Source organism: Cheilinus undulatus, linkage group 2 (assembly GCF_018320785.1).
Source record: "Cheilinus undulatus linkage group 2, ASM1832078v1, whole genome shotgun sequence".
Taxonomy (NCBI): Eukaryota; Metazoa; Chordata; class Actinopteri; order Labriformes; family Labridae; genus Cheilinus; species Cheilinus undulatus.
Window position 1 is genome coordinate 46,037,783 of NC_054866.1, and position 23,974 is coordinate 46,061,756.

At 39.6% G+C, this 23,974-nt stretch overlaps 1 protein-coding gene across 4 annotated transcripts in view; it reads left to right on the forward strand.

Moving 5' to 3' along the window:
• Positions 1-23,974, forward strand: part of aplp2 (amyloid beta (A4) precursor-like protein 2) — a 119,107-nt gene that overhangs the window by 81,994 nt on the left and 13,139 nt on the right. For 2 of the 4 annotated variants that reach the window (XM_041803695.1, XM_041803713.1), the window contains exons 5-14: positions 3,926-4,137; positions 4,372-4,571; positions 4,904-5,071; positions 10,211-10,344; positions 13,479-13,553; positions 13,877-14,035; positions 16,279-16,407; positions 22,181-22,280; positions 23,022-23,195; positions 23,897-23,932. In XM_041803695.1, the coding sequence (XP_041659629.1) occupies positions 3,926-4,137; positions 4,372-4,571; positions 4,904-5,071; positions 10,211-10,344; positions 13,479-13,553; positions 13,877-14,035; positions 16,279-16,407; positions 22,181-22,280; positions 23,022-23,195; positions 23,897-23,932 (1,387 nt within the window). The remainder of the gene's footprint in view (positions 1-3,925; positions 4,138-4,371; positions 4,572-4,903; positions 5,072-10,210; positions 10,345-13,478; positions 13,554-13,876; positions 14,036-16,278; positions 16,408-22,180; positions 22,281-23,021; positions 23,196-23,896; positions 23,933-23,974) is intronic. The other 2 variants (XM_041803705.1, XM_041803722.1) reach the window with 1 other exon arrangement.

Consider the following 23,974-nt stretch of genomic DNA (forward strand, 5'->3'; position numbering starts at 1 on the left):
GTCATACTGGTACCACTTTTATTGCTTTCCAATCCTTCCCCTCCTTCCCTAATGTCTTTCCACCTGTCTCTGGGAGTCTCACAGGCCCTCTGATCACAGGCTGACAGGGAGCCCTCACATCTCAGCTCCTAATCAGATTAGTGTTGGGGCTGTAATGCAGCTAATCCCCCCCTGGGTAGCTCTAGAGCCGGCCCTTGAGGGCCACTCTGACCTCGACAGTACAGTCAGGCAGTCTGCCCTGGGTTTCTCCCTGCGTCATCCTTTCTAACTTACTCTCCTCTGACACGTATTACTAATGCCTCAACCTGAGCTTCATCTGCAGCCTCAGATAGCGTGACATCCAGAGGCTCCAAGTACCTGCAGAAAACAAATTTGTAAGAACCGAGCTGTAATAAATCTTATCAGAAGGAATATCAGGGCAAGAAAAATGATTCAAAAACAACTTCGACTTCGTCGCCAACTGCCACGGAGAAGAAGTTCTTAAGCAGGGCAGCTAATCCTCCAGTGAAGTTTCCCAACAGTCATCAGTTACTCTGAAGTTTCACTTCCAGCAACCGGCGTGAAGCACAGCTTTGTTTAAAAAAATATATGGCACAACATTTTGAAACTCTGGCCTCTTCATCATTCTAGTCAGCTTGTAGTAAGAGCATTAGCTCTGAGATCAGCCGTCTTTATCATGAAGGAGGAGAGATCTTTGACTTTGTCAAGGAATTTTTACTGTAGTATACCATCTGCTGGGTAATAAATATATAAGGGGGTTTAAGATGTATTAATATATTTCCAAATGAGATACAGGATAAGACAGTTAATGTTAATATAATATCAAATGTTACAAAAAATTATGCCAGGCCTGTAAGAACCAATAACAGTAAATATCTTATTGACCACTAGATAATCTGTTTACATTATGCTGGCTGCTAATGAAAGTGTGACGTTTGGGTCCATGTAATCTTGTCAGGATCTGTTTCTATCAAAGGTTCAGAGTGGTTACTGTGTTCTATGCATTTCTTGTTTTAAAGAAAATGCTGGATATGTTTCTCTTAAACAATTAGTCTATAATAGAGACCGCCTATGTTTATGTAAGGACAGCTCATGAGTCAAAGCCGACATTAAATCATTGATTGTTTTGAGTAAAGCTACTGCTCTTATTGCCCAAGAAATAAGACTTTTTCCGCAATGCTAAAGAGCCACAAATTAAGTTTCAAAACTCTTTGACTTTTACGTAAGGAAAAAGAAATCCTCTTTTTGATGGTAAAGTTTCAGTTCTTCTGTTTCTCTAGGTAGAGGAGAAAGCATGTTGATGGCAATGACACTGATTTTATTAATGAGGATTGATAGTTTGCTTTCATATAATAATACTGTAAAAATAAAGGGTGTACGCGCCATTTTCTGGCCTTTGAGATCATTTTTTGTTTTCTTTTTATTATTTTGACAGTGTTAATGCTGACAGCATAGTTTTTGGAGATTACACTTTTTTGTTTGTTTGTTTGTTTGAATAGAATTTTCAAATTTTAATATCAGAACCTTTAACAGGTCAATAATTATGTCTGTACTCTTTTGTATACACCCAGGGTTTTGGTGACCTAAAATGCCCGATTAAAAACCCATCAAAACACCATTTTTGATCCTCCAGCCATCAGAGTAAAAAAATTCATATGTGCATTTTTGTCATACCAGGCTTTCCTTCTGTCAGCTGTTTTCCAGTATTTTACACAGGGGGGGGTGGCATACTTTTTTGCTATAAGGTATTTATAACAATTTATTAAAATCTTGAAATAAAAAATGCATAAAAATCAAAGTAGTTGCTCATTATTTACATATTTAAGGCTGTGATAATCCCCTTCAAGAAAATCCAATTTGCATGTAGCATTATTATCATTGATTTATTTATTTATTTATTTTACCATTTTCAGTTTTTTACATGACAAGCATCAGGGGTATTAAACTGACATTAAAAGAGTAAAGTCCTTTAAAACAAATCAGTGGTTGATATTTTTGATCAGGTCAAATCTTGACTAACATTTAATGCATTATAAAACCAAAGATCTAAAATGCTCTTTAGGGGATCTAAACTGTCAAGACTGACATTTTTTCAATACTGCCTTTTAAACAGTGTAAAGCCTTTTAATTTTAGTTATTTTTGGCATGAAAAAGTTTCAAAACATAAAAAAAGCATCTACATTCAATTCATCAGACCAGTGAGTGGAAGAGAAGTGTAGTAATAATTAATAATCACAGTAATTGCTGCACACTGCAGCTGCACAAAAACATTGACTACATGTTGGTCCCGTGACATTGCAGATGTTTTCTGCTCTTTACACAATGTGCATGAGTTTGTCTGCACTTTGAGCACAGAAAAACAAGAAATTACCTATTATTGCATGACCTGGAAGGAACTATTATTTTGTCACTATGATACTGAAATAGGCATTGATATTGTTTGATTTCCTTAGTAGCTCTATCATGTCAAAGTTTAAATGTATGGTATTATAACAATCATTAATAGTCTAATCAGCTTAGGACTGACTTAAAGGTTTACTCTTTCTCTTTACATTACAGTTTAAACAACCAGGAGTTTTGTCTTTTTTTTTTCTACTACATCCACGTCGTGCATTTTAATGTCTTAGAGCTCAGTGAAGACGTCTGTAACAGTAAACTATTGATTAAGTGTTTCCTTGCAGCACTAAATACAAACCATTTTGATGGATTGAAGCACCCTCCCAAAGCAAAGAGACAAAATTTTGAAAAAATACCTTTGCAAGAGCCAAAATCCAAATATGAGGATGTGAATCCAATATATACAGAAAAAAATTATTGATCAGAGCATGCAGAGAGCTTGGTTTCACTTTTCATTTTCATCATTTCTCTTTATCGAGAGTCAGTTAGCTAATTATTAAGTTTAAGCCTTCACTTTTTATTCCCTTGTCAACTCCATTAGATGTTTGTCTACTCAGTCAGATGATGGTTTTGTTCATTTCAAATTGTTTTATTAAAAAACCAGCTAATCTATATGCAATAATAACTAATTTATTTAAAAAAACATATTTAATGCTAAAGATAAACTTAGACAAATCCTGAAATTCAGAGATATGATACTTCAGATGAATAATAAAGATATTACTGAATCTCATAGCTGAATACCAGTATTAGATAACATTTATCTTGATGAAGTAAAATTTAAAACATTTTAGTCAGCCTGGGAAAGATGGCAGAAATCAAGATATGATGGGCAAAAAAAATGGTTTAGTTTAGGGGAGAAAAAAATGTTGAATTAAAAGTCTGTTCCTTTACATAGCTGCTAGTTTAGACCTCAACATTCACAAATTCAAACCTGTTTTTTCCCACTTTCAGGAATCAGATATTTTTATCTTGCATGTACCTTCTTGAACACATCTGATGGAAATATATACAGACAAAGGATAAAGGTTGACAATTAAATTTGGCATTTAAAATCTCCTGTATAAGCATGGGAAACAAATTGATTGGTGTGACTTGCAATGTATCTTTTGAAGGTTTTCTTTGTGGATTATTTTTCCAGTTAAGAATTGAAATAGCCATAAGTCGTCACAAAAGAGCCACATGTGACTCCAGAGCCACGTGTTGAGTATCACTAGAACATAAATCATGTTGAGGATAGATTTCAGAATACTCCTTCCTTTTCAATTCCCATTTTTGATGTCAAATACAAAAAAAAAAAAAACAAGCACAGAAAGGCTCAGCTCAGCATGCAAACCATGTCATGTATCAAGTCGGTATCACTTCACAGCTTTCTCCCTCCATGACTCATACAGATGTCGCCTTATCAAAGCTAAAGTTGAAACTTTGAAGCAGTGAGAGGCCCAGAAAGCACAGCGGCGTCATCAATCTGACATTCGGTTTTATTTTTGTTATACATACTAAATCATTGCTGTTATTCTCCCATCAGGCCTGCTCCAAGAGCTCCATGGTGTTGCACAGCTATGGCATGCTGCTGCCCTGTGGCATCGACAAGTTCCACGGCACCGAGTACGTGTGCTGCCCCGCCTCTCGTGGCGGGGAGTCCGCTCCCCCCTCCCTGCAGTCCCAGGAGGACGACGAAGAGGAGGAGATAGAGGATGAGGAGATTGATGAGGCCGACCTGGTTGAGGAGGAGGACAGGTGACTTGTTGTAAAGTCTGTGGCGGTGTGTCGTTGTGTTCATGATCCAGGCGTGTCTGTGAAATATTGTGAGAGTTATATCCCCTGTGAAGGGCAGGCTTTACCGGCCATCTGGATGAATTAAAGCGCTGTGACATTGACCTATGGCAGCTGCTCTGCCTTGTTTGATAAATCACTCCTTTTCCTGGCTCCCACCCCTTCACTCAATCACCTCCACCTCCTTCTTCTCCTCAGCGAGACGCCAGCTGATGAGCAGCCCACACAAAAGGAGGAGCCAGTGGACCTGGACGAAGATGAGGAGGAGGAGGATGAGGAGGAGTACCACTACGTGTACGAGGACGAGGAGATGGACAAGGAGGACGAGGATGAGAAGAAAGAGAGCAACAAAATGTCAGAAAGCCAAGATGACGATAAGGCTCTTCAGGAAGTCAAAGGTTTGTGATGAGTTAAATTAAAATGCTAAATTCCCTCTGCTGTCTCTATTTCTCTCCCATAGTCCCACTTTGTCTACCATTTACATGCAATCATATCATTTTAACTACAGGGAGTTATGTTTCAATCTCAGCTTGATTGTATTTAAAGAAGTGTAAGCATCAGCATAAGCCATTTCTCACTGAAGACACTGTGGTGTTTTTTTTATTTAATCATACTTGTAGAGGTTAAATCTTTTGTTTTCTTGGGTCGTTTTTCTGAATGCAAATAACAAATACTGGAATTAAGTGCTGCCCCTTGTGGCCAGATGATCTAACAAGCTGTCCCCTGGCAGCGGTGTGCACCCTGGAGGCTGAGACTGGCCCCTGTCGGGCGTCTATGCCCCGCTGGCACTTCGACATGAGCCTGAAGAAGTGTGTGCGCTTCATATACGGCGGCTGTGCCGGCAACCGCAACAATTTCGACTCAGAGGAGTACTGCATGGCCGTGTGCAAACGCCTGAGTAAGTCCTACCAAACGGAGGCCGATCTAAAAACCACCTCTCTTGCTCTCTCTGTGTTTCTGCTGCAGATTCTCGGCTAACAAGACATTTGGATAATCAGAACATCTGAGCTGCACTCCACAGCTATCACTCATCACATCAACACTTTTTTTTACCATGTTTTCATCACAACAACAACAATTGCACTTCATTTTTTATTGTTTTATTATTCTGCTGTTATATCACCACCTACCATTAATACTTCTTGTCATTATTATTCTATGATTCAATTTCCAGCCTAGAAAACAATCCTCGTAAATTAAAGATGACAGGACAGTATTGCTTGTTTTGTCTGAACTGCTCAAAATCCAAAGATATTAAACATACGCTTATTTGAAAAAAAAAAAATTCCATCTAGAGAGCTAGAAGCTCCATATTTTGGTTGTATCAATAATTTGTTGATTAGCAGAATAATCAGTTATTTTTAAACTGTGTCATTGATTTAAACATCAGTTAGTCACTAATTACCCAGGCCTTCAGTTATTTTGAAGCTTGCTGAATCTCACATCCTGATGTTGACAGTATTTGTTCTCACTAGAGGAATAAGAGGTGATAACTGGAACAATCTGAGCGAGACCAGACAGAAAAATTAGAACTCATGTTGTAATTTTCAGGGTTTGATTTAAAATAAACAAAATTAAACCCAGTGAAGGTTAACCTGGCATCAAACATGTTCAGATTCACATACGTGTCAGTGCATTCATTTTTCAGATTTTCTGATTTAATACCAACTTTACAAATTCTAGTTTTACAGCTGAATAACTTTTATTATACTCAAAATACTGCATAACAAGGATAAGATCTAATATCAGTCATAAAAACTAAGTACAGTAAAGGATTTCCAGTGAAGTTCCTGATTTGCAAAAGGCTTTAGAAACAAATTAATAAAACCTCAAATTCATTAAATAAATTAAAACAAAATTAAATAGATTAATACTATTAAAATAGATTTAACCCCCTATTAAAATAGTTGGGGTGCTGTGTATGATTGTATATAAATACAGAATACAATGACTTTCAAATCTCATAAACTCATTTATACACAACAGAACATAAACAGCATGTCAGGTGTTAAAACTGAGACATTTTACTATTGCATGAAAATATTAGTTAATTTAGAATTTGATGTACATCTAAAGAAAAGTAGGTATGGGGCAGCAAAAGGCTAGAAAAATAAGTGGTACTCATGAAAAACAGCTGGAGGAGCATTTTGCAACTAATTGGGTAAGCTGGCAAAAAAAAGCATTTTAGAGAGGCAGAGTCTCTTAGAAGTAGAGGTGGGCAGAGGTTCACCAATCTGTGAAAAAGTGGATCAAACCATTGTGGAACAATTTCAGAAATTTGTTCCTTAACATAAAATTTCGCAGACTTTGAATGCCCCTCCATCTACAGAACATAATATCATCAAAAGATTCAAAGAATCTGGAGAAATCTCTGTGCACATGGAGGGACGAAGGTCAGCTTTGAGTGCTTGTGATCTTCGGGCCCTCAGGCTGCACTGCATTAAAAACAGGAAGCAATTAAAATTTTTAAGTGAACGGTGTCTTTTATGGGGCCGAAGCTCCTTTAAAATGGACTGTGGTAAAATGGAAAACTGTTCTGTGGTTAAATGAATAAAATTTGGGAGTTTAAAGACTGCTGACAAAAGAAGAAAATATGCTAGACAAAAGTAAACATGACCCTGTCCCTACTTTTTTGAGATGTGTTGCTGCCATCAAATTTAAAATGAGCTAATATTTTTTATTAATGATGAAATGTCTCAGTTTCAACATCTGATATGTTTTTTATCTTTCATGCTGGATTAAATTTAGCTTTATTAGATCTGCAAATCATTGTATTCTGTTTGTTTTTACTATTTTACATGGCGCCCAAGCTTTTTTGGAATTTGGCTTATATATATATTCAAAATTAGGGATGCACAATATTATCAGCCCAATATCAGTATAGGCAGATAACAGTTTAAAATGTAATCATCCATATCATTTCTAAGATATAGTTTATCAAATAAAACTTATAATAAAATGTATCTACTTATGAATAAAAGCATTAAGTTTTTGAAGTTTAAGTTGAACTAAAAGAGCTACCTCAGCTGGAGTTTGTTCTTTTTTCACCCTGGTTCCTTGAACTTTAAAGTAAGGACTCTCTAAGGACTGAAGTTTTACTTCTGAGCTACTGTTAGTTTTTACACTTGAGAACAAAGTGTGTTTTTGTGTTATTTTAAGCACAATGTCAGGATTGTCTCAGTGAACCACCCTGCAGTAAAACTGTTTTTAATGAGGAGAACTAATGCCAATCTGATAGTATAAACTGAATAAAAAAGGTTTTTGTATGTAGTGCAGCACAGAGCAGACAGCAGGTTGTTTCAGTGCTGTTTGTGGCTCTCATAAAGGCAGACGACGCTCGGCTTAACTGTTACTGTCAGAAACATTTATTAGGGGTGTAACAACCCATCACTTTATATCAAAACATTGATTGGCTGATTAACTGTCCAATCAGATTGATAGAAAGTCAAAACATCGATCTACACCATGACCTTCACCCTCTCTAGCTATGTGTATTTCAGACAGAGATTACTGCAGGGCCGGCCTCTCATCTTATTTTGCAGACTACATCGACACATTTTTTATCTGTATACAACAGCCGAGAATGTTTACAGACATAAAACACTCTCCTCCTGTGGTGTCTGATACAGACTCTGCAGAGAGGAAAGTCAACTTTTGCAGTCCCCCTTTAAAACACAGAGTTGGACGTCTCATGTTAGATTTATAATAAAGACGAGTATAGTCTGACCTCATGATTCATGCAGGGCAGGTGTTCTCTCTTGTCTGTCTGCTTTCCTCCTCATTATAGGGCTGCTCAAAAAAGGTATAATGTGTATATACAGTGCTTAACAAATTTATTAGACCACCACCCAAAGTAAGGTTTATGCCACAGCTGCCCTAAATTAACAGCATTGGTAATTACCAAAATCATTTTTTAGGTTTCTGCAAAGGTTAATACACCAATGTGTAGACGCTCTTTAACCCAAATGATATTTTTAATGCTAAAATTTAATTATTATTGTTATACATGAATTTTCAAATTTACTCATTTACAAAAAAACGGAAAAAATAGTAAAGCACATTAATATTTCTTGACTAATATGTCAAATTATAGTTATTTACTTGCATTCCTGAACAGAAAAATGAGTTTTAGTGGTTGAATGTTATGCTTGATTCATTTCTGACTTCTCAGAGAAGCCAAAGAAGGTTCAAATTTGAGTATAAAAAGGTGAATTCGGTTTGAATTCATTCCTGTTCAAAATGGTAAAACGTGGAGAGCTGCATTAAACTTTTCTTAAATTTGAGTAGCCCTAAGGAAAACTGGTTTGGAAACTACTTTAGAGTGACCAGAGAACGTGAAAGGAATTAAACACTGTTGATACTTCAAATGTTTGATGTTATAAAATCATCATGTTTAAATACAAATGTCCATATTATGGTCATTATTTTAAGGTAATAAGGAGTCTTCATTTTAGAGTAGTTAAAAACATTTGCAGCATTTTAAAAAACTGTCCTGTAGTGAAACAAAGGTCTTTGTTTTTTCTGTTAAAATTGTAGTTATTTCTTATTAAATACAGAAACCTTCCAAAAATTGAATTGCCAGAAGTACTTTTTTCTGTGTGAAATTTGTGCATAAATCATCCAGTGATTTTGTGACATCAGACATAAAGTACAGTAGTCCAAAGAATTGATATTGTATGATAATATGATGAAACAGGTGATTTACACCCCTATCATATTTAATGCACATGTAAACCAAAGGAATTCTTTGCTTTTCATTACAAAACTTGTAGATTTGAAAATAAATATACAACTATGATTTATTTTGTGATCAATCAAACAAAAAAGGGATCAATTCTAGAGACTTGGTGATCTTTTCAATAAGAAAAAAAATTGTAATAGCTAAAATGAGGTGAAAAAATCTACATACCTGATGTCTGCAAAAATGCAATATCGTGCATCCTCATAAAACCCTAAAATAATAATTAAACACTAAAAACTACAATGTTGCTTCTAGCATTAGTGTTAAATATAGGAGACTGCGTCACAGAAATAATTTTAATGATGAAAAAAATCAATAAAAGCTTTCTAAAATATCTTGATATTACACCAAACACAAACATTAAGTGCTACATTGTGATATTGCTAGTCCTTATACTAGAAATATTCCTTATTGCTTAATTTAGTGTTGATTTAATGCCTGAAACTTTGAACTTTCTGTTGTTTTCTTTGTTTGTCTTGTGTTATCTCCCTGCCACCTCCCTCTCTCCCCCTTTGTTCATGCTTCTGTTTGTTTGCCTTCCTTTAAACTTGATGTTTGTCGGTCTGTTCTCAGAGCACTGCCACCACAGACATTTCAACAGGCACCTCTTTTTTTGACACTTTAACAACTTTGTCATTATTTGAGCAAAATTCATATCCATACATAATTTGATTTGTTTCTTTCAATTAAACAACAGAAATTGATTTTGTTGATGAAGCCGTAAAGAGCAGGAGCGTTGCATTCCCTCGATTAGCCTCCTATTTTTGATGGTGAGAGGAAATGATTAGGTCTCGTCTTGTTTACAAGCCCGGAGCGTTATTGTGTTTTTTGTGACTTACAGCAGCGCAGGGAGGGAGTCCTGCGTGACTGTAAAGCAAGGAAGCCAAAATGGAGCCCGCTGGCCTCACCCCACATGACCCGGCCGTGGAGCGCAGATATTTCCATTAGTGTTGGAGATGCGACCTGTCAGCAGCCAGCCGACGGGCAGATTATAGCAAATCAAAAAGAAAGACTGTCAGATTCTTTTAAACTTATCAGAGTTACTGAGGGTGGAAGAACGCCAATGAGAGGAGTGCTTCTGTGGGGATTTTTGTCCAGCTTCAATCTGCATCCTCTTTCAACTCTCCACCCATCCCTCTCTTTCTCTGTCTCCCTCTGCGCCCAGTTATCCGTCTGTTTTCATCCCTCTGCCCACCTGTGTCTGCCCGGGTCAGTCAGTCTGGCTCTCTGCTTCTGTGTCTGCCTCGTTGTCCGTTTGCAGCCGTGCCTACTCACCATCTGTTTGTGACTTTTCAGTCATGCCACCCACTCCCCAACCCACCGATGATGTGGATATCTACTTTGAGACCCCGACTGACGACAAAGAGCACAGTCGCTTCCAGAGGGCAAAGGAGCAGCTGGAGATCAGGCACCGCAACCGCATGGAGAGGGTGAGCTTTGAGATTGGGCCAGGACACCATTTCCCTGGTTAATGAAAAGTAAACTTTTACACATCAGCAGCACAGTGGGAGCATAAAATAATTAATACTTAATCAGTTTTGCCAGATGCTGAACTTCTGACTAACCAGTCAAAACCCACCATACTGTCTCTTTAATCACCTTTATTAGCTAAAAAGAAAAGGCATAATAAAAAACATTACGTTGACTAACTAAATACAGGTCACATGAATTAGGCTTGTGGCTGTAGAGCTTTCCCAAAAACCAGAACAATATAGCAGCTTTGTGATTTTGCTGGCAGCAAGATTTAATTTTGCTGAATTGGAAACAGGAAAAACCGGCCAGCTCACTTAACCTTGCTGAAAGATGTAATGACATATCTACCATTAGGAGCAATTTAATATCACTAAGAGGGAAAGTAAATGCTGCTGTTATTGTAACTCACTGAGGAAATCTTTTATAGTCTATTTCAATCAGACACCCATTAACGGTAAAGGAAAATTAGATAAATCATAATTCATCCTCCTTGTTTTCTTTCTCTTGTTCTGTCTTTTTTTCCTCTTGTTTAAAAAAAGTGTACATAATTGTCCAGTTTAGATGGTGCATTTACAGGGATTTATATCTGTTTGGGGCATTTGGATGCCCTAATGTTTAGTGTGGATATACTTAAGTGTGTACTGAAAAATGGCCTGATATCTGTGACTAAGACTGCAGAGACAGGTGGTCTAAGATGCCTTCATCCAGACTCGATTGGTTGTGCAGACACAAACGCACTAGCATGCATTAAAGATCACTCTGTCTGCCAGTAGACAAAAAGTATGGCTTTATTAAGCCAATCCAGCCTCGCTCGAATGACGGGAATTGTAGGTCTTTTCAGATATTTGGATTATCCGTTTCAGCTCAGTAATGTAAGCTGTTTTTTGGTTCCCCTATGACTCTTCATTTAGTACCATTTTGACATTTTTACATCTTTACAACACAACAAAAATGTAAAGAGAGGAACTATGGCACAGAAAGAGCCAGCTATCTGAACGAGCTTGTCTGCAGACAACACATCACAACTGCCTTGTAACATGCCGCCTTGAATTGAATTGCCAATTTAACCAGAACCCAACAAGATTGAATTGCTAAATAGTATAACCCTGTGTTTACTAGATAGTTTTGACAATATTTCCTTTTTCTGATTTTTTTAATATAGTATAAAGTAGTGCTTTGGTTTTGTTTGGTGATTGGGTAACACTGTTAGGTCTGTAAAGGAGTCCAGCCTCTGGCCAGTAGTTTGCATCCAGGCCTCACAAGACCCTCTGTTTCAGTGCTGCTCAGAACGAGCTGTTGCTGTGTCTGTGACTTAAAACTTTAATGAGCTGTCTGACCACACCTCTCAAGAAATGGATGTGGCTCTCCTGATCCTCCTTTCAGCTGGCAAGATCAGGAGAGGAGGGTGGAACTTTCTTCCAAGCAGGGAGGGCCAACCGATCCTGGGGGCAGTGCTACCTCCCCACATGACATCATTAGGGGAAAATCTGAGAACGGCTTGATTCAGCACACTTTTTCTAAAAGGTGGAGAAAGAGAGGAGGGGAGGAAATGGATTTTTCTGATTCTTTGGGGACTGGGAACAGGCCAGGGACACATATTTTTACTAGAAAAGCCTGAAAAGTGTATTTTGCAAAACGTGTGACCTTTAATACAAATGGTGCCATTTTAAAGGCATGTAAAAAGCTCCAGTGATGTTCAGAAGCACATTATTACAGATTATTTCATTGTTATAATGAATAAATCAACTGTTATACCATGATACAATCCCTGTCATATTATCAGTATAGATGTGAGTAACTGGGATTAACTAATTATAAAGCCTGTAGGTAATTTGGTCATTGTTTAAATTGACTGACAGCACTACTTATTACGTAGGCCAAGTTTTATTTGGATTTTATCGGACATATTGCCATGACATTACTCTCAAACACACAATATATAACTACAGACCAGTTCTGCCTAGCTCCCCTGTTTAATTCCTCTTTAACTGAGGACTCTGTTCAATAAACACAGCACCTCCTAGGGGCACCTCCTACTTACTGTTTATTAAGTAAACAGTAAACCAAGGTTTTGTTTTTATTAATAGATTTTTTCCAAAGAGGGAGTAATGCACTGAAAAGTGCACTGCCATATTCATGCTGGAAGCAGTCCCAGAATGCACAGGTGTTCTGGCATTACTTTAAGTGTGCACGTGGAAATGCAATTTTCTGTGTATTTCTCCCTCGTTACAACAAATTCAGCTAGCGTACCACACAGTTTAATTACCTAATGGTATACTTCCTGTTTTCTTTAAATGCATGGTCATGACATGCCAAGGGGGTTGTTTAAAGGGTAGCACCAAACCCTCCTGGTGTGGTCTTTGTCAACATGTATTCCAGCACATTCTGAGCAGTGAAGCTGAAATGATGGCTTGAAGTACAAAATGAATGGGGGTGAATTTTCATCCGTGTTAGGTTTTGTGCAGTGCGCACTTGTAGTAATAACGTCTGTTGTCTCAGCACTTTATACTAGTCATATAAAGTCACCCTGGTGTATAAGCCAACTTTCTAGACAAAATAGGTATCAGAAGTGCAGGTTATACACCATATTTCACAGTAAATACACTTTATGAGGTGCTGTTTTATTGAACAGAGTCAAAACAAAAAGTAGAATTGAGAATGAGGCTGCAGAGACAAGAGCGTTGAGCACAGCTGGTCGTAACTCACTGGAGTGTGTTGGGAGTTTACATGTTACAGAGATGATTGAACTTGCTACTCATTGCATCCTCCATGACAAGACATTTCCCATTACAGTTAAAAAAATTAAGAATTTATCTGAATTCCTGGTCACTTTTTAAGTTAATAAAGCTCTTTCTGTGCCAAAATTCTACATATTGTATCTTTAAAATAAGCTACAGAAAACATGAGTGGTTTTGTGCCATCCCTGTTGCTCAATCTGTTTTATGATGTAATAAAGGGAAACTTTCAGAGTACAAAACCAAAGGATTTCACCCCATCATTCAGAAAGAAGTAATGTAATTCTCACACTGGAACCAGCTGCAGAAGAACAGCCTTTCTCCCATTCCCTCATTTGCTATCTCTCTCTCTCTAGGTAAGAAAGGAGTGGGAAGAGGCTGATCGCCAGGCTAAGAACCTGCCCAAGGCTGAGAGGCAGACATTGATCCAGGTAAGACACTGATCTGTCCCCTTGGGAGTCCTATCTTTTTGTCCAGTTGTTTGGGTGAGATATGACAGCTCACTGGTCCTGGATCCCTCCCTCCCTGTGCCATTAAATATCCCTTCTCCCTGGCTGCTCTATCTTTATCGCTTCAAGGCTAAATTAGGGCACTGTCTGAATGGAGAGACTTCTAAATGAGTCCCGAACCCCCTTGACAAGCCTGAGAGGCGACATGAGTGAAACGGAAAGCCGCACAAGTTGAAAGAGCTCTGGTGTGCCATTCTGTTTAAAGTGCAGATACATATTTATCCGTTTTATTATTTTGTTTACAGCACTTCCAAGCCATGGTGGAGTCCCTGGAGGAGGAGGCAGCCAGCGAGAAGCAGCAGCTGGTGGAGACTCACCTCGCCCGAGTGGAGGCCATGCTGAATGACCGGCGCCGTCTGGCCCTGGAGAACTACCTGGCTGCCCTGCAGGCCGACCCCCCCAGGGTAAACAGCACACGCTGACCTGTGGGAGAATCTTTATCATCTCCTCACCCCGCTCCATCTGTCTTTCACTTTTTTCTCCCCTTAGCTGACTCACAAACAAATCCACTCACCACAATGGTGTATTTATGGGCTGTGGCTAATCTCATATCCTGTCGAAATGGCCTTTTGCCATCTTGCACTTCATCATGAGGAGAATGGATTACTGAAACCAGAGAAACACAATTTATGAAATCCACCATGAGCACAAAGTCAATCATATTTGAACCATCAGCTATAATCCCTGTGTCATGCTTTTTTAATTCCTCTTATCTAACAGACTTTTGATCCTTTTGCCAGCACAGTTTGGCACTCTGTTACAGGGTACCAGGCGCCCCTGGATCCACCAGTGTTGGGCTTGTTCCCTAAGAATGAAAGAATTTTATTTTTCATTTTTCATTCATTTTAAGTTCAACAATAGTTCTCGGTTCAGGAGCAGTAAATCTTTTATCCTGCTACAGTTACACCTCTAAAATTGGTGGTTGCATCATGAGTGGTGCTATTTCAGAAGGTGCTGCAGAAGATTTTCTGTCGTACTCTATGCCGTGGTATCCATTTTTATGTGCACCTTGCATTTGATAAAAAATTTTGTCAGTGTTTTGTTCAGAGATATAAGGAGGCCTGCTGGTTTTTATTTTCATGTCTGCACTTCTAAGCTGTTTGTTCATAACTTTTGTTTCCAAGTAACTTTTATTCAGCAGTCATGTCTCCCCTACATTCTACTCACGCATTCAAGTCTCATTTTGTAACTTCTCAATTGTGTTTCCACATTCAAGCAAGTCTAAACAGTGCACAGATGCAGGTACAAAGGTTACAGTGCATTCAGAAAGTATTAACTTTTTCAGTCTTGTTATGTTGCAACCTGATGCATCCCTCCTGAGATGTTTGATAGGGATCAAGTCTGGGCTCTGGCTGGGCCACTCGAGGACATTCACAGAGTTGTCTCTGAGCCACTTCCATGTTGTCCTGGCTGTGTGCTTAGGGTCATTGTGATGTTGCAAGGTGAACCTTCAGCCCAGTCTGAGGCACTGGCCATCGCAGAATAGGTTTATATTGAGAATATCTCTGTATTTCACGCCATTCAGCTTTCCCTGAGCCTGACCAGTCTCTCAGTCCATGCTGCAAAAAAACACGCCCACAGCATGATGCTGTCACCAGCATGCTTCACTGTTGGGATGATATTGAGCACATGATGATGGTGCTCGGTTTTGTCCAGACATAATGTTTAGAACTGAGGCCTTCAGGTTCTTTTTTGCAAACTCTAAGCCAGCTTTCATGTGTTTTGCACTGAGTCAATGTCAAGCAATCACTGAAGAAATATTGTTTAATAATAAACACGGAGACTTGGTATTTGTATGCCCTTAACACATTGTTAATGCAAAATGTAAACAAGACCTTTGAGATAGCAACATGTTTTCATCTTTGCATTTGATTTTTACTTGAATTAAAACAGAATTAAACTTGATAAAAGCAGAATTTTAAAGTAGCTGGAGTTGAGCTTATATAGCATTTTCCTAGTCATCTGACATCTCAAAGAGCTCATTACATCTCACATACACACATATTCATTCCCACCCAAGAAGGCTGCTATGTAAATTTTTCTGATGCAGCAATGGGAGAAAATTTTGGTGTAGAGTGTTGCCCAAGGACGCAGCCACAAGGGGGCAATTGAGATATTTTCAATGAATATTTCTGGGGCTGTTATGTTCTCCATCACTGAGTTTGATGCTAATATGCTGTAATAGGTGAAAAATGTGCAAGAAACATGCTTCTAGTGTTGATTCTCTGGCCAGAAAACACCTGAAGTCAAAAGTTTATGCAGAAAACCACAGTTTTAATCTAGAATGAAGTGATAGGTTTGTGTTTATCATGCACCATATTTGCTAATGATGGGTGGATTTCTGTAAAATGGAACAAACATCAAACCAATTGGGGAAAAAAAGTGTTTTAATCTCTTTTTGGGGGGGGTTCTTTTAATAGCTTCAGGGAATTGAAAAATAAATACCTCAATACCAGAATGTATTTTTCCCCAGCATATTTCTGAATTTAATAATGTTCTAGGGGGTCAAATGGGAAGATGTTGGGCCTGATATGTCCCTCAGGCTGCCAGTTGATGATCACTGACATAAAGAGTACATCATACATTATAGAATAATGGAAAAAACCTAGCTAACAAGCTCTTTTGTCTCATCTCATCTTCCTCTCAGCCTCACCGCATCCTCCAGGCCCTGAGGAGGTACGTGCGTGCCGAGAACAAGGACCGCCAGCACACCATCCGCCACTACCAGCACGTCCTGGCTGTGGATCCTGAGAAGGCTGCTCAGATGAAGTCACAGGTCAGTTTTTTCATCCTGATTATTGTCATTGATGATCTTTTGATTTGGCTTAAGTGGAAAATGTCCACTATATGGACTCAGACACAGATTATACCCACTTATTTTTTAGTCTACATCTTTTCAATCCCCTCTGATGCACATCTTTGGCTGTATGTTGCATTTTTCCTGTAAGATAGTGAAGGCATGGCTTGGCTTCGCTGCCTCTGATTGGCTCATACTGATTGTTGCCTGTGTTGTTGGCTGGGTAAGAGTATCAGGCAAAGCCAATCAGAAGAAGAGAAGGAGGGGGTCATACTTTTCTGTTTTCTGGGTTGCTAGCGTTACTTTTTATCAGCTTACTTCCTTCATCATAATTTCATAAAGATCTTTACAACCTGAAGTTGCAGAAGCATAGTGTCAGTGTGGAACATAAAAGGCCTATTTTTAGGTGTAACAAATATGCAAAAGCCATCTATAACACAGGCTGTTTATCCTGTCTTGCCTAAGAAATGTAGGGCATAACTTAAGAGTATACAAACTTCTGCAGGCAGCACTATACCACTGCTCTCAGGGTCTGAGATGATTCACTCTCAAACATGTTTGTTATGTCCCATCTCTTTCTACAATCATATCTTCCATCTAAGGTACAAACAGCACTTTTTTCATTAAACTAAAGTGGTTGAACATTTTTGTAAAGATGGGTTTCGAGTGTTGTGTCCTGCGGCTAGACCAGTTCAGAACCACTGGTTCAGAGCATGTGATAGAGCATAAAAATTCCACAAGAGATGGAAATAAACATGCTTGTTTTCATAATTTTTATTTCCATCTCCTGATCCAGCACAAGCAGCAGATCGCTCCCTGCGCCTCTTGTCGCTCACTGAGTTTTAAATTGCTCATTCTTTTATCCAGTATATCGCTACTGCTGCTCCTCGTTTTAAAACCACAAATAAGCTCAACAATAAATGCGTGGGGACCTCTGTCTTCATCTGTCAAACATGGAAGAACACCAGGCTAGAAAAAGGGACTGGGCCTTGAATAGGGATGGGCTTGTATTAGAAGTTTTATGGTAATTCATTTCGGATGATGTACAGTGCTTATAAAGGTATTCACGCCCTTTGATGTTTCACACTTTTATTGATTCAATATATCAATCACGGTCAAAATAATTTGGCTTTTTGACCAAAAAACTCAAAAAACTCTGATATGAAAACAGATTTCTACAAAGTAATGTCAGTTAAATAAAATTATATCCTGGAAAATATGTGACTGCATAACTATTCACCCCCTTCAAGTCAGTATTTAGTAGATGCACCTCTGGCTGCAATCACAGCACTGAGTCTGTGTGGATAGGCCTCAGTCAGGATTGCACATCTGGACACTGCAATTCTACTCCATTCTTCTTACTCTGTCAAGTTGCACGGGGATAAGGCGTGAACAGCCCTTTTTAAGTCCAGCCACAAATTGGATTGAGGTCTGGGCTTTCACTCAGCCACTCCAGAACATTCACCTTGTTGTCTTGAAACCATTTCTGTGTAGCTTTCGCCGTACGCTTCAGGTCATTGTCTTGCTGGGAAATTATCCTTCTCCCAAGTCTTAGTTCTCTTGCAGACTGAGTAAGACTGTCCTCCAGGATTTTACTACATTATGCTGCATTCATTTTGACTTTAACTTTATAAGGCTTCTAGGCGTGGCTGCTGAGAAAAACATCCCCATAGCATGATGCTGCCACCACCGTGCTTCACAGTGAGGATGGTGTGTTTGTGGTGATGTGCAGTGTTTAAGCGTCTTATCTGATAGCCAAAAGCACCATTTTGGTCTCATCAGACTAAAGAACTATCTCCCACTTGACCATGGAGTCTCTCACATGCACTTTGACGAACTCTCATCAAGACTTAATCTTAGTTTTCTTCAACAGGGGCTTTCTCTTTGCTACTCTCCCATAAATCTTTGACTGGTGAAGAACCTGGCAACAGTTGTTGTATGCAGAGTCTCTCCCATCCCAGCTACTGAAGCTTGTCACTCCTTCAGAGTAGTCATAGGTGTATTGGTGGCCTCTCTCACTCGTCTCCTTCCTGTATTCAGTTTGTGGGGACGGTCTGATCAAGGCAGTTTTTCACATGTGCCATAGTCCTTCCATTTCTTGATGATTGATTTAACTGAACTCTAAGAGATGCTCACTGTCTTGGTAATTTTATTGTATTCATCCCCTGACTTACACTTTTCAATAAACTTTTCCCTGAGTTGCTTGGAGTGTTCTTTTGTCTTCATGGTGAAATGGTAGCCAGGAATACTGATGAACCAGTGACTAAACCTTCCAGACACGGGTGTCTTTATACTACAATCACTGAGACACATTCACTGCACTCAGGTGATCCCCATTTAACTCATTGTGAGACTACTAGCACGGATTGGCTGGAACTGTTTTGAATTAGGTCAGTCACTTTAAAAGGGGGTGAATATTTTTGCAGTTACTTATTTTACAATACATATTTTTTTAATTGACATAACTCTGTAGAAATCTGTTTTCAATGTGACATTAAAGAGTCTTTTCTATTTTTTGTTGGAAAAAGCCTAATTATGTTGACTATAGTTGACTTATAAAACCAATAAAACGGTCAGACATCCAAGGGGAAAAACAGTAACCTATCATAAATGAGAATCCTGAGTCAGTGAATGTTTTTAATTTTTTTGCTATAATTAATCTCCCTGATGCATACAGTTAATTATGATTAATACAGGGTTGCCACTTGTGGTAGATTCTGCATTTTTCCTGAGCTAGTTTCAACCATGAGGATGTTCTGTATCACAGGCGTGTCAGTAAATCTGAAACCTCATGCGGAGCCACTCCAAAATCTCCTTCTCCTCTTATTCCTGCTCAGACAGAGTAGGGATAATGATGCCTCAGCCTGCTCCTCTCTGCCCTTTTTCTAAGTGTGTAGGAGGTACAAAGAGTATGTGTTTCTCTGAGTTGAAGCCCAGGAGGAGTTTGTAGGCTTGTTTGACGGAGAGAGGGCGGGCGTTTCATTCACTTAAGCTCCAGCCGAAGATTAACATTGCACAGGTCTTGTGTAATGCTGGACTCTGAGCCGCTGCACGGGGATTTGGCTGGAAGCTCCTCTGTTAGATGCACTCGCCTGTGGTTGCCCGTGCCCTTCGACACCATTTATAGTTATGAGCCACCATTACAGATTACGCAGCAGATGGATGAAACAACATAGTGAGGAGGGGAAAGGACTAGAGTGTTGGTATTTAGATGAATTGTTGGTTCTTGGAGGCGGCGAGTCTCTGCTCAGTCATGGGAAGCTGGTTTGTATTGTTATGTTCTCACTGGACAAGGAAGTTTAAATCTGACTTCACTTTTTGCAATTCCTCTTTTATGAGGATTTGATCAGTGACTTAGAAGTGCATTAAAAAAATCCTTTGTAAAAAGAGGGATTGCTTTGCTTTAACTGTAATGGGATCATGATTATTCTCTTTTATGTGAAAGCCTCAGCAGCTTACGAGAGGTTGCTTGATGCATCAAAATCTCCTCCCCAGCACCGGGACATGTAATCTTCATAGCAAGGATTGTTTGTCAAACGATGTCAGGAAGGTGCCACAGGGGCTGCTGCTTGCTCTAAATGGGAAAGGTGCATTATTGCCATCTGTTGCTGGCTCTAGTGCACTGCAGCCATGTGCTGAAAGATTAAAACAGTCAATCATCATTGTGGGAAATAAACACTGCTTACCTGCCAAGAGCCGGTCAGCTTTGTCAGAGGCTGGTAGCTTTTCATATACTGCCAACTACTCTGGCAGGAGAAAAGTGGAAATATTTCTCCTCATTTAACATCATATTGCAAGTGGAAATGGTGAGCACAACTGTTTTCAAAACAAAAAAAGTTTTGCATTTGTTTGATCAAAAGAGTTTGTGTTTTGAGTACCCAAACTGTGATAGCGTTGTGATCATCGTAGCTGACAGGCGGTAGATCCTGTCAAGTCAATTCAGCCCTTCAAAACTGATTTGAACATTACGTGCAGCAACTTGTTTCATGTTTGCAAGATGGCTGGCAGTGAGTGAGCTTAAATTATCATGAGGGAAAAACAGCCTTCCACCAGACAGCACACTGCTGCCATTGCCATCACAACTCAATTTAGTAGTTGTGTTTTCAGTAGTGAAAAGTTGGCATCAAGACTGTGGTTGGTTAAAACCATTTCAGTTTCTTTTTTTTGATCTGACATGGTCATTTTTTCTCTTCTTCTTACTGAAGGCTGTATCACCTGATAATTCAATCTGAGATTATATATCCTACTTTTTATCTTTATCAATAATGCACCTTTACATTTACGTAGTATTTTAATGTTTCTTATGTCTAAACCATCCTTACTATACTTACATCCCCATGGTACTGATATATATGTTTATATAAATATATTCATACTAGTACTTGGTCATATAGGCTATCAGATTTCAATTTTAGCTTCCCATGAACATGACACCAAGATAATTGAGATTTAATGATTGGTGTGCCAAATGTTGTGTAACTGAGAAAGTTAAAGAAGATTAGAAAAAGGCAAAACAACCTTAGTCCTACTGAGCCTGTCTAAATTTTATATTTGTAAAAACATTTTTTTTTTACCTTACTTTGTTGGGGTTTTTGCACCAGGTGATCTTAACTTCACAGCTTCTTTGTATTTTAGTTTATTGTATTTCTCTTGTGCCCTTTTAAATGTACAAATGTTTTTATTATCCATGTTCTCCTGGATAATGAAATTAAGTATTCTGATTAATGAAGTATTCTACCCACCAGCCTACCAGCATACCTATCCACCCTACTAATCTACCTTGTTTACCTAGTCTACCAACATACCCCATCTACACGACCATCCTACCCAGCTAACCTAGCTAACCTAGCTATCCTACCTACGTACCTACCAACCATTTCTGCCCCACTTACGTGTCTACCCTACCTATCTCCTTTATCTACTCTAACTACCTACCTACCAACCCAATCTACCTGTCTACCCTACCTACCATCTCTATCTACCCTACCCTACCTACCTACCCAATCTATCCTACCAGGCAATCTACCCTATCAACACTACGTTCCCCAATCTACCCTACCTACCTACTCGCCTGTCTACCTACCTACCCACCATACCTACCTGTCTACCCTACCTACCTCCTCTACCTACCCTAACTACCTACCATCCTAACTACCAACCCCACTTACCTCTCTACCCTACCTACCTCCTCTCTCTACCCTACCTACCTTCCTACCCACCCAGTCTACCCTATCTGCACTACCTTCCCCTTCCTACCTACCCACCCTATCTACTACCCTGCTTACCTACAGACCCCATCCACCCTGCCCACCCACCTACCTACCTATCTACGCTACCTACCTACCTACCCCACTTGCCAATCTCCCCTATCTACACTCCTACCAAACTACCCTCGCTTTTTCCTTCCTACCTATCTACCCTATCAACCCTACCTACCCTATCTAAATTATCTACCTACCTACCCACCCACCTTCCTACCTACCTACCTATTTACCTTATCTACCCTACCTACTTACCTACCCTATTAACCCTATCTCCTACTGTTTCTACTCTACCTAACTACGTCCCTAACCTACCTATCTACCCTACCTGCTTACCTACATACCCACATGCCTGTTTTTCCTTCTCATAATGAGACAGATGTGATCCCCTCATCATCTACTGTAACTTTAAACTCTCTTCAATGCCATCGTACAAAAACAGCAGATTTTTGGTTCCATAACTCCATGTTTTTCTGTTTTTCATCCTCCAGGTGATGACCCACCTGCGTGTCATTGAGGAGAGGATGAACCAGAGTCTATCTCTGCTCTACAAAGTACCTTATGTTGCTGAGGAGATTCAGGATGAAATAGGTGAGTGGAGCTCAGTCAAAAGCCCCAAGGCAGCTTGGAGGAGTCACGCTGAAATGAGAAAAAAAGTGAAATGAAAACAGTGATGGGATTGCACATGTGCCAGACAGAAAAAGCAGCTACATCATACCAGTGCTGACCCTCTCTTATTATTTTTCTCATGGTTGGTACAAAATTCTGAAAAGCAGGATGAGATGAGTAGACAAGCTTTATGTCTGGTTATTAACAGATTATCAGAGGCAGAGAGAAATGTGCTATATTGTTCTCTGTATTTATTTGAGGGGAGGAATTGATTTCAGTCACTGCTCTTTGTATTTAATGGGCTCATCTCACCAGTTCTTGTTTTAAACATTAGATTACAGGCTTGAAACTGTATTTAGGGTGAAGTATTACAGTCTGAGAAAGGCTATTTACTATGTTCCTTTGTCTCATTGGTTCATTAAAAGAAGCATGGCATGGTGTTGCAGCATAGATTAAAGTGGAGCGGGTTCAGTGACAGAACTGGGTCACAGCTTTCAGCATGCAGCATCCTGTTGGGAGATGTGCAGATTTACACAGAAAATAGCTCTCAGAAAAATACTAATTGGTCATTAGCAGAAATGGGAACAGACGTCTCTTGTAGCAGCAGCTCAGTTCTGATAAGTATGTTAACAGTAATGGGTGCACATTGTTGCAGTGTCCCAGGTCGGCAAGTGGTAGCACGTCCCAGACCAGCTCATGCTTTGTCTTTGCTCTTCTCTGCAGACGAGCTACTCCAGGAGCAGAAAGCTGACATGGACCAGTTCCTGTCGTCTATTTCTGAATCACAGCCAGATGTCACCGTGTCATCAGAGGAGAGCGTGGAAGTCCCCGTGCCTGAGGGCAAACCCTACCGCCCCTTCCAAGTTACATCCTTGGGGTCCCGTTCAGAGCCAGAGGGTGAGCAGCTCCAGCCTCAGACAGTCACGAGCAGCATCATGAACAACACTGTGGCTGTGTGGAGAACAAAAGGCCATATACACAAGTCTTTCTGAAGGACACTGGTGACAAAGCATGCCAGAACTTTGGCACAGCGAGGGAAAAATAAAGGTTTTCAATGTGTTTTATGGTGATGCAAATGTGCTGTGAAGCCATGGGTTTGGACTTATCAGCGCCTGCACAGTTCCCTGTGGCCGAGCACTCAGTGCAGCACTACTGAAGTTCAGATAAATGCACAAAGCCTCGGGCTTTGGTGCAGTGCTGGAGCCAAAAGCTTAGGGGGAAAATGAGCCGCTATGGTTCTCCCCTTATCACATTGGTGCCAAACAAAAGATTGAATCCTCAGAGAGGAAAAAAGTGATGGATGGCACGCTTCCAGCAAGATGGAAGGCAAATTACAAGTTAATCCCCAAGCAACATTTAGAGAATACATGCCAACACCCTAGAGGGCTTAGGCAGAGCTAGCCAAATTTGTAATGGCTCCCTTTTTTAATTTTGGTTACGTTTCAAATTTATTTTTGGACTCTTCCCTGCTGAACTCTTTTCCTAATCAATTAACACAGCTTGATAATCCTGCCTTTTCTCTTCTCACCTAAGTTCTCTCTCTTCTCTCCTCCCCCTTTTTCTGTTCTATTTTTCTGTTGCTCATTTCTAATGCCAAGGCGATCTATCAGACTCCCCACGTGCCTTCAAGAAAGGTTGGTGCCTCTGTTGCGTCTTGTTTTTTTCCCCCACCTCAT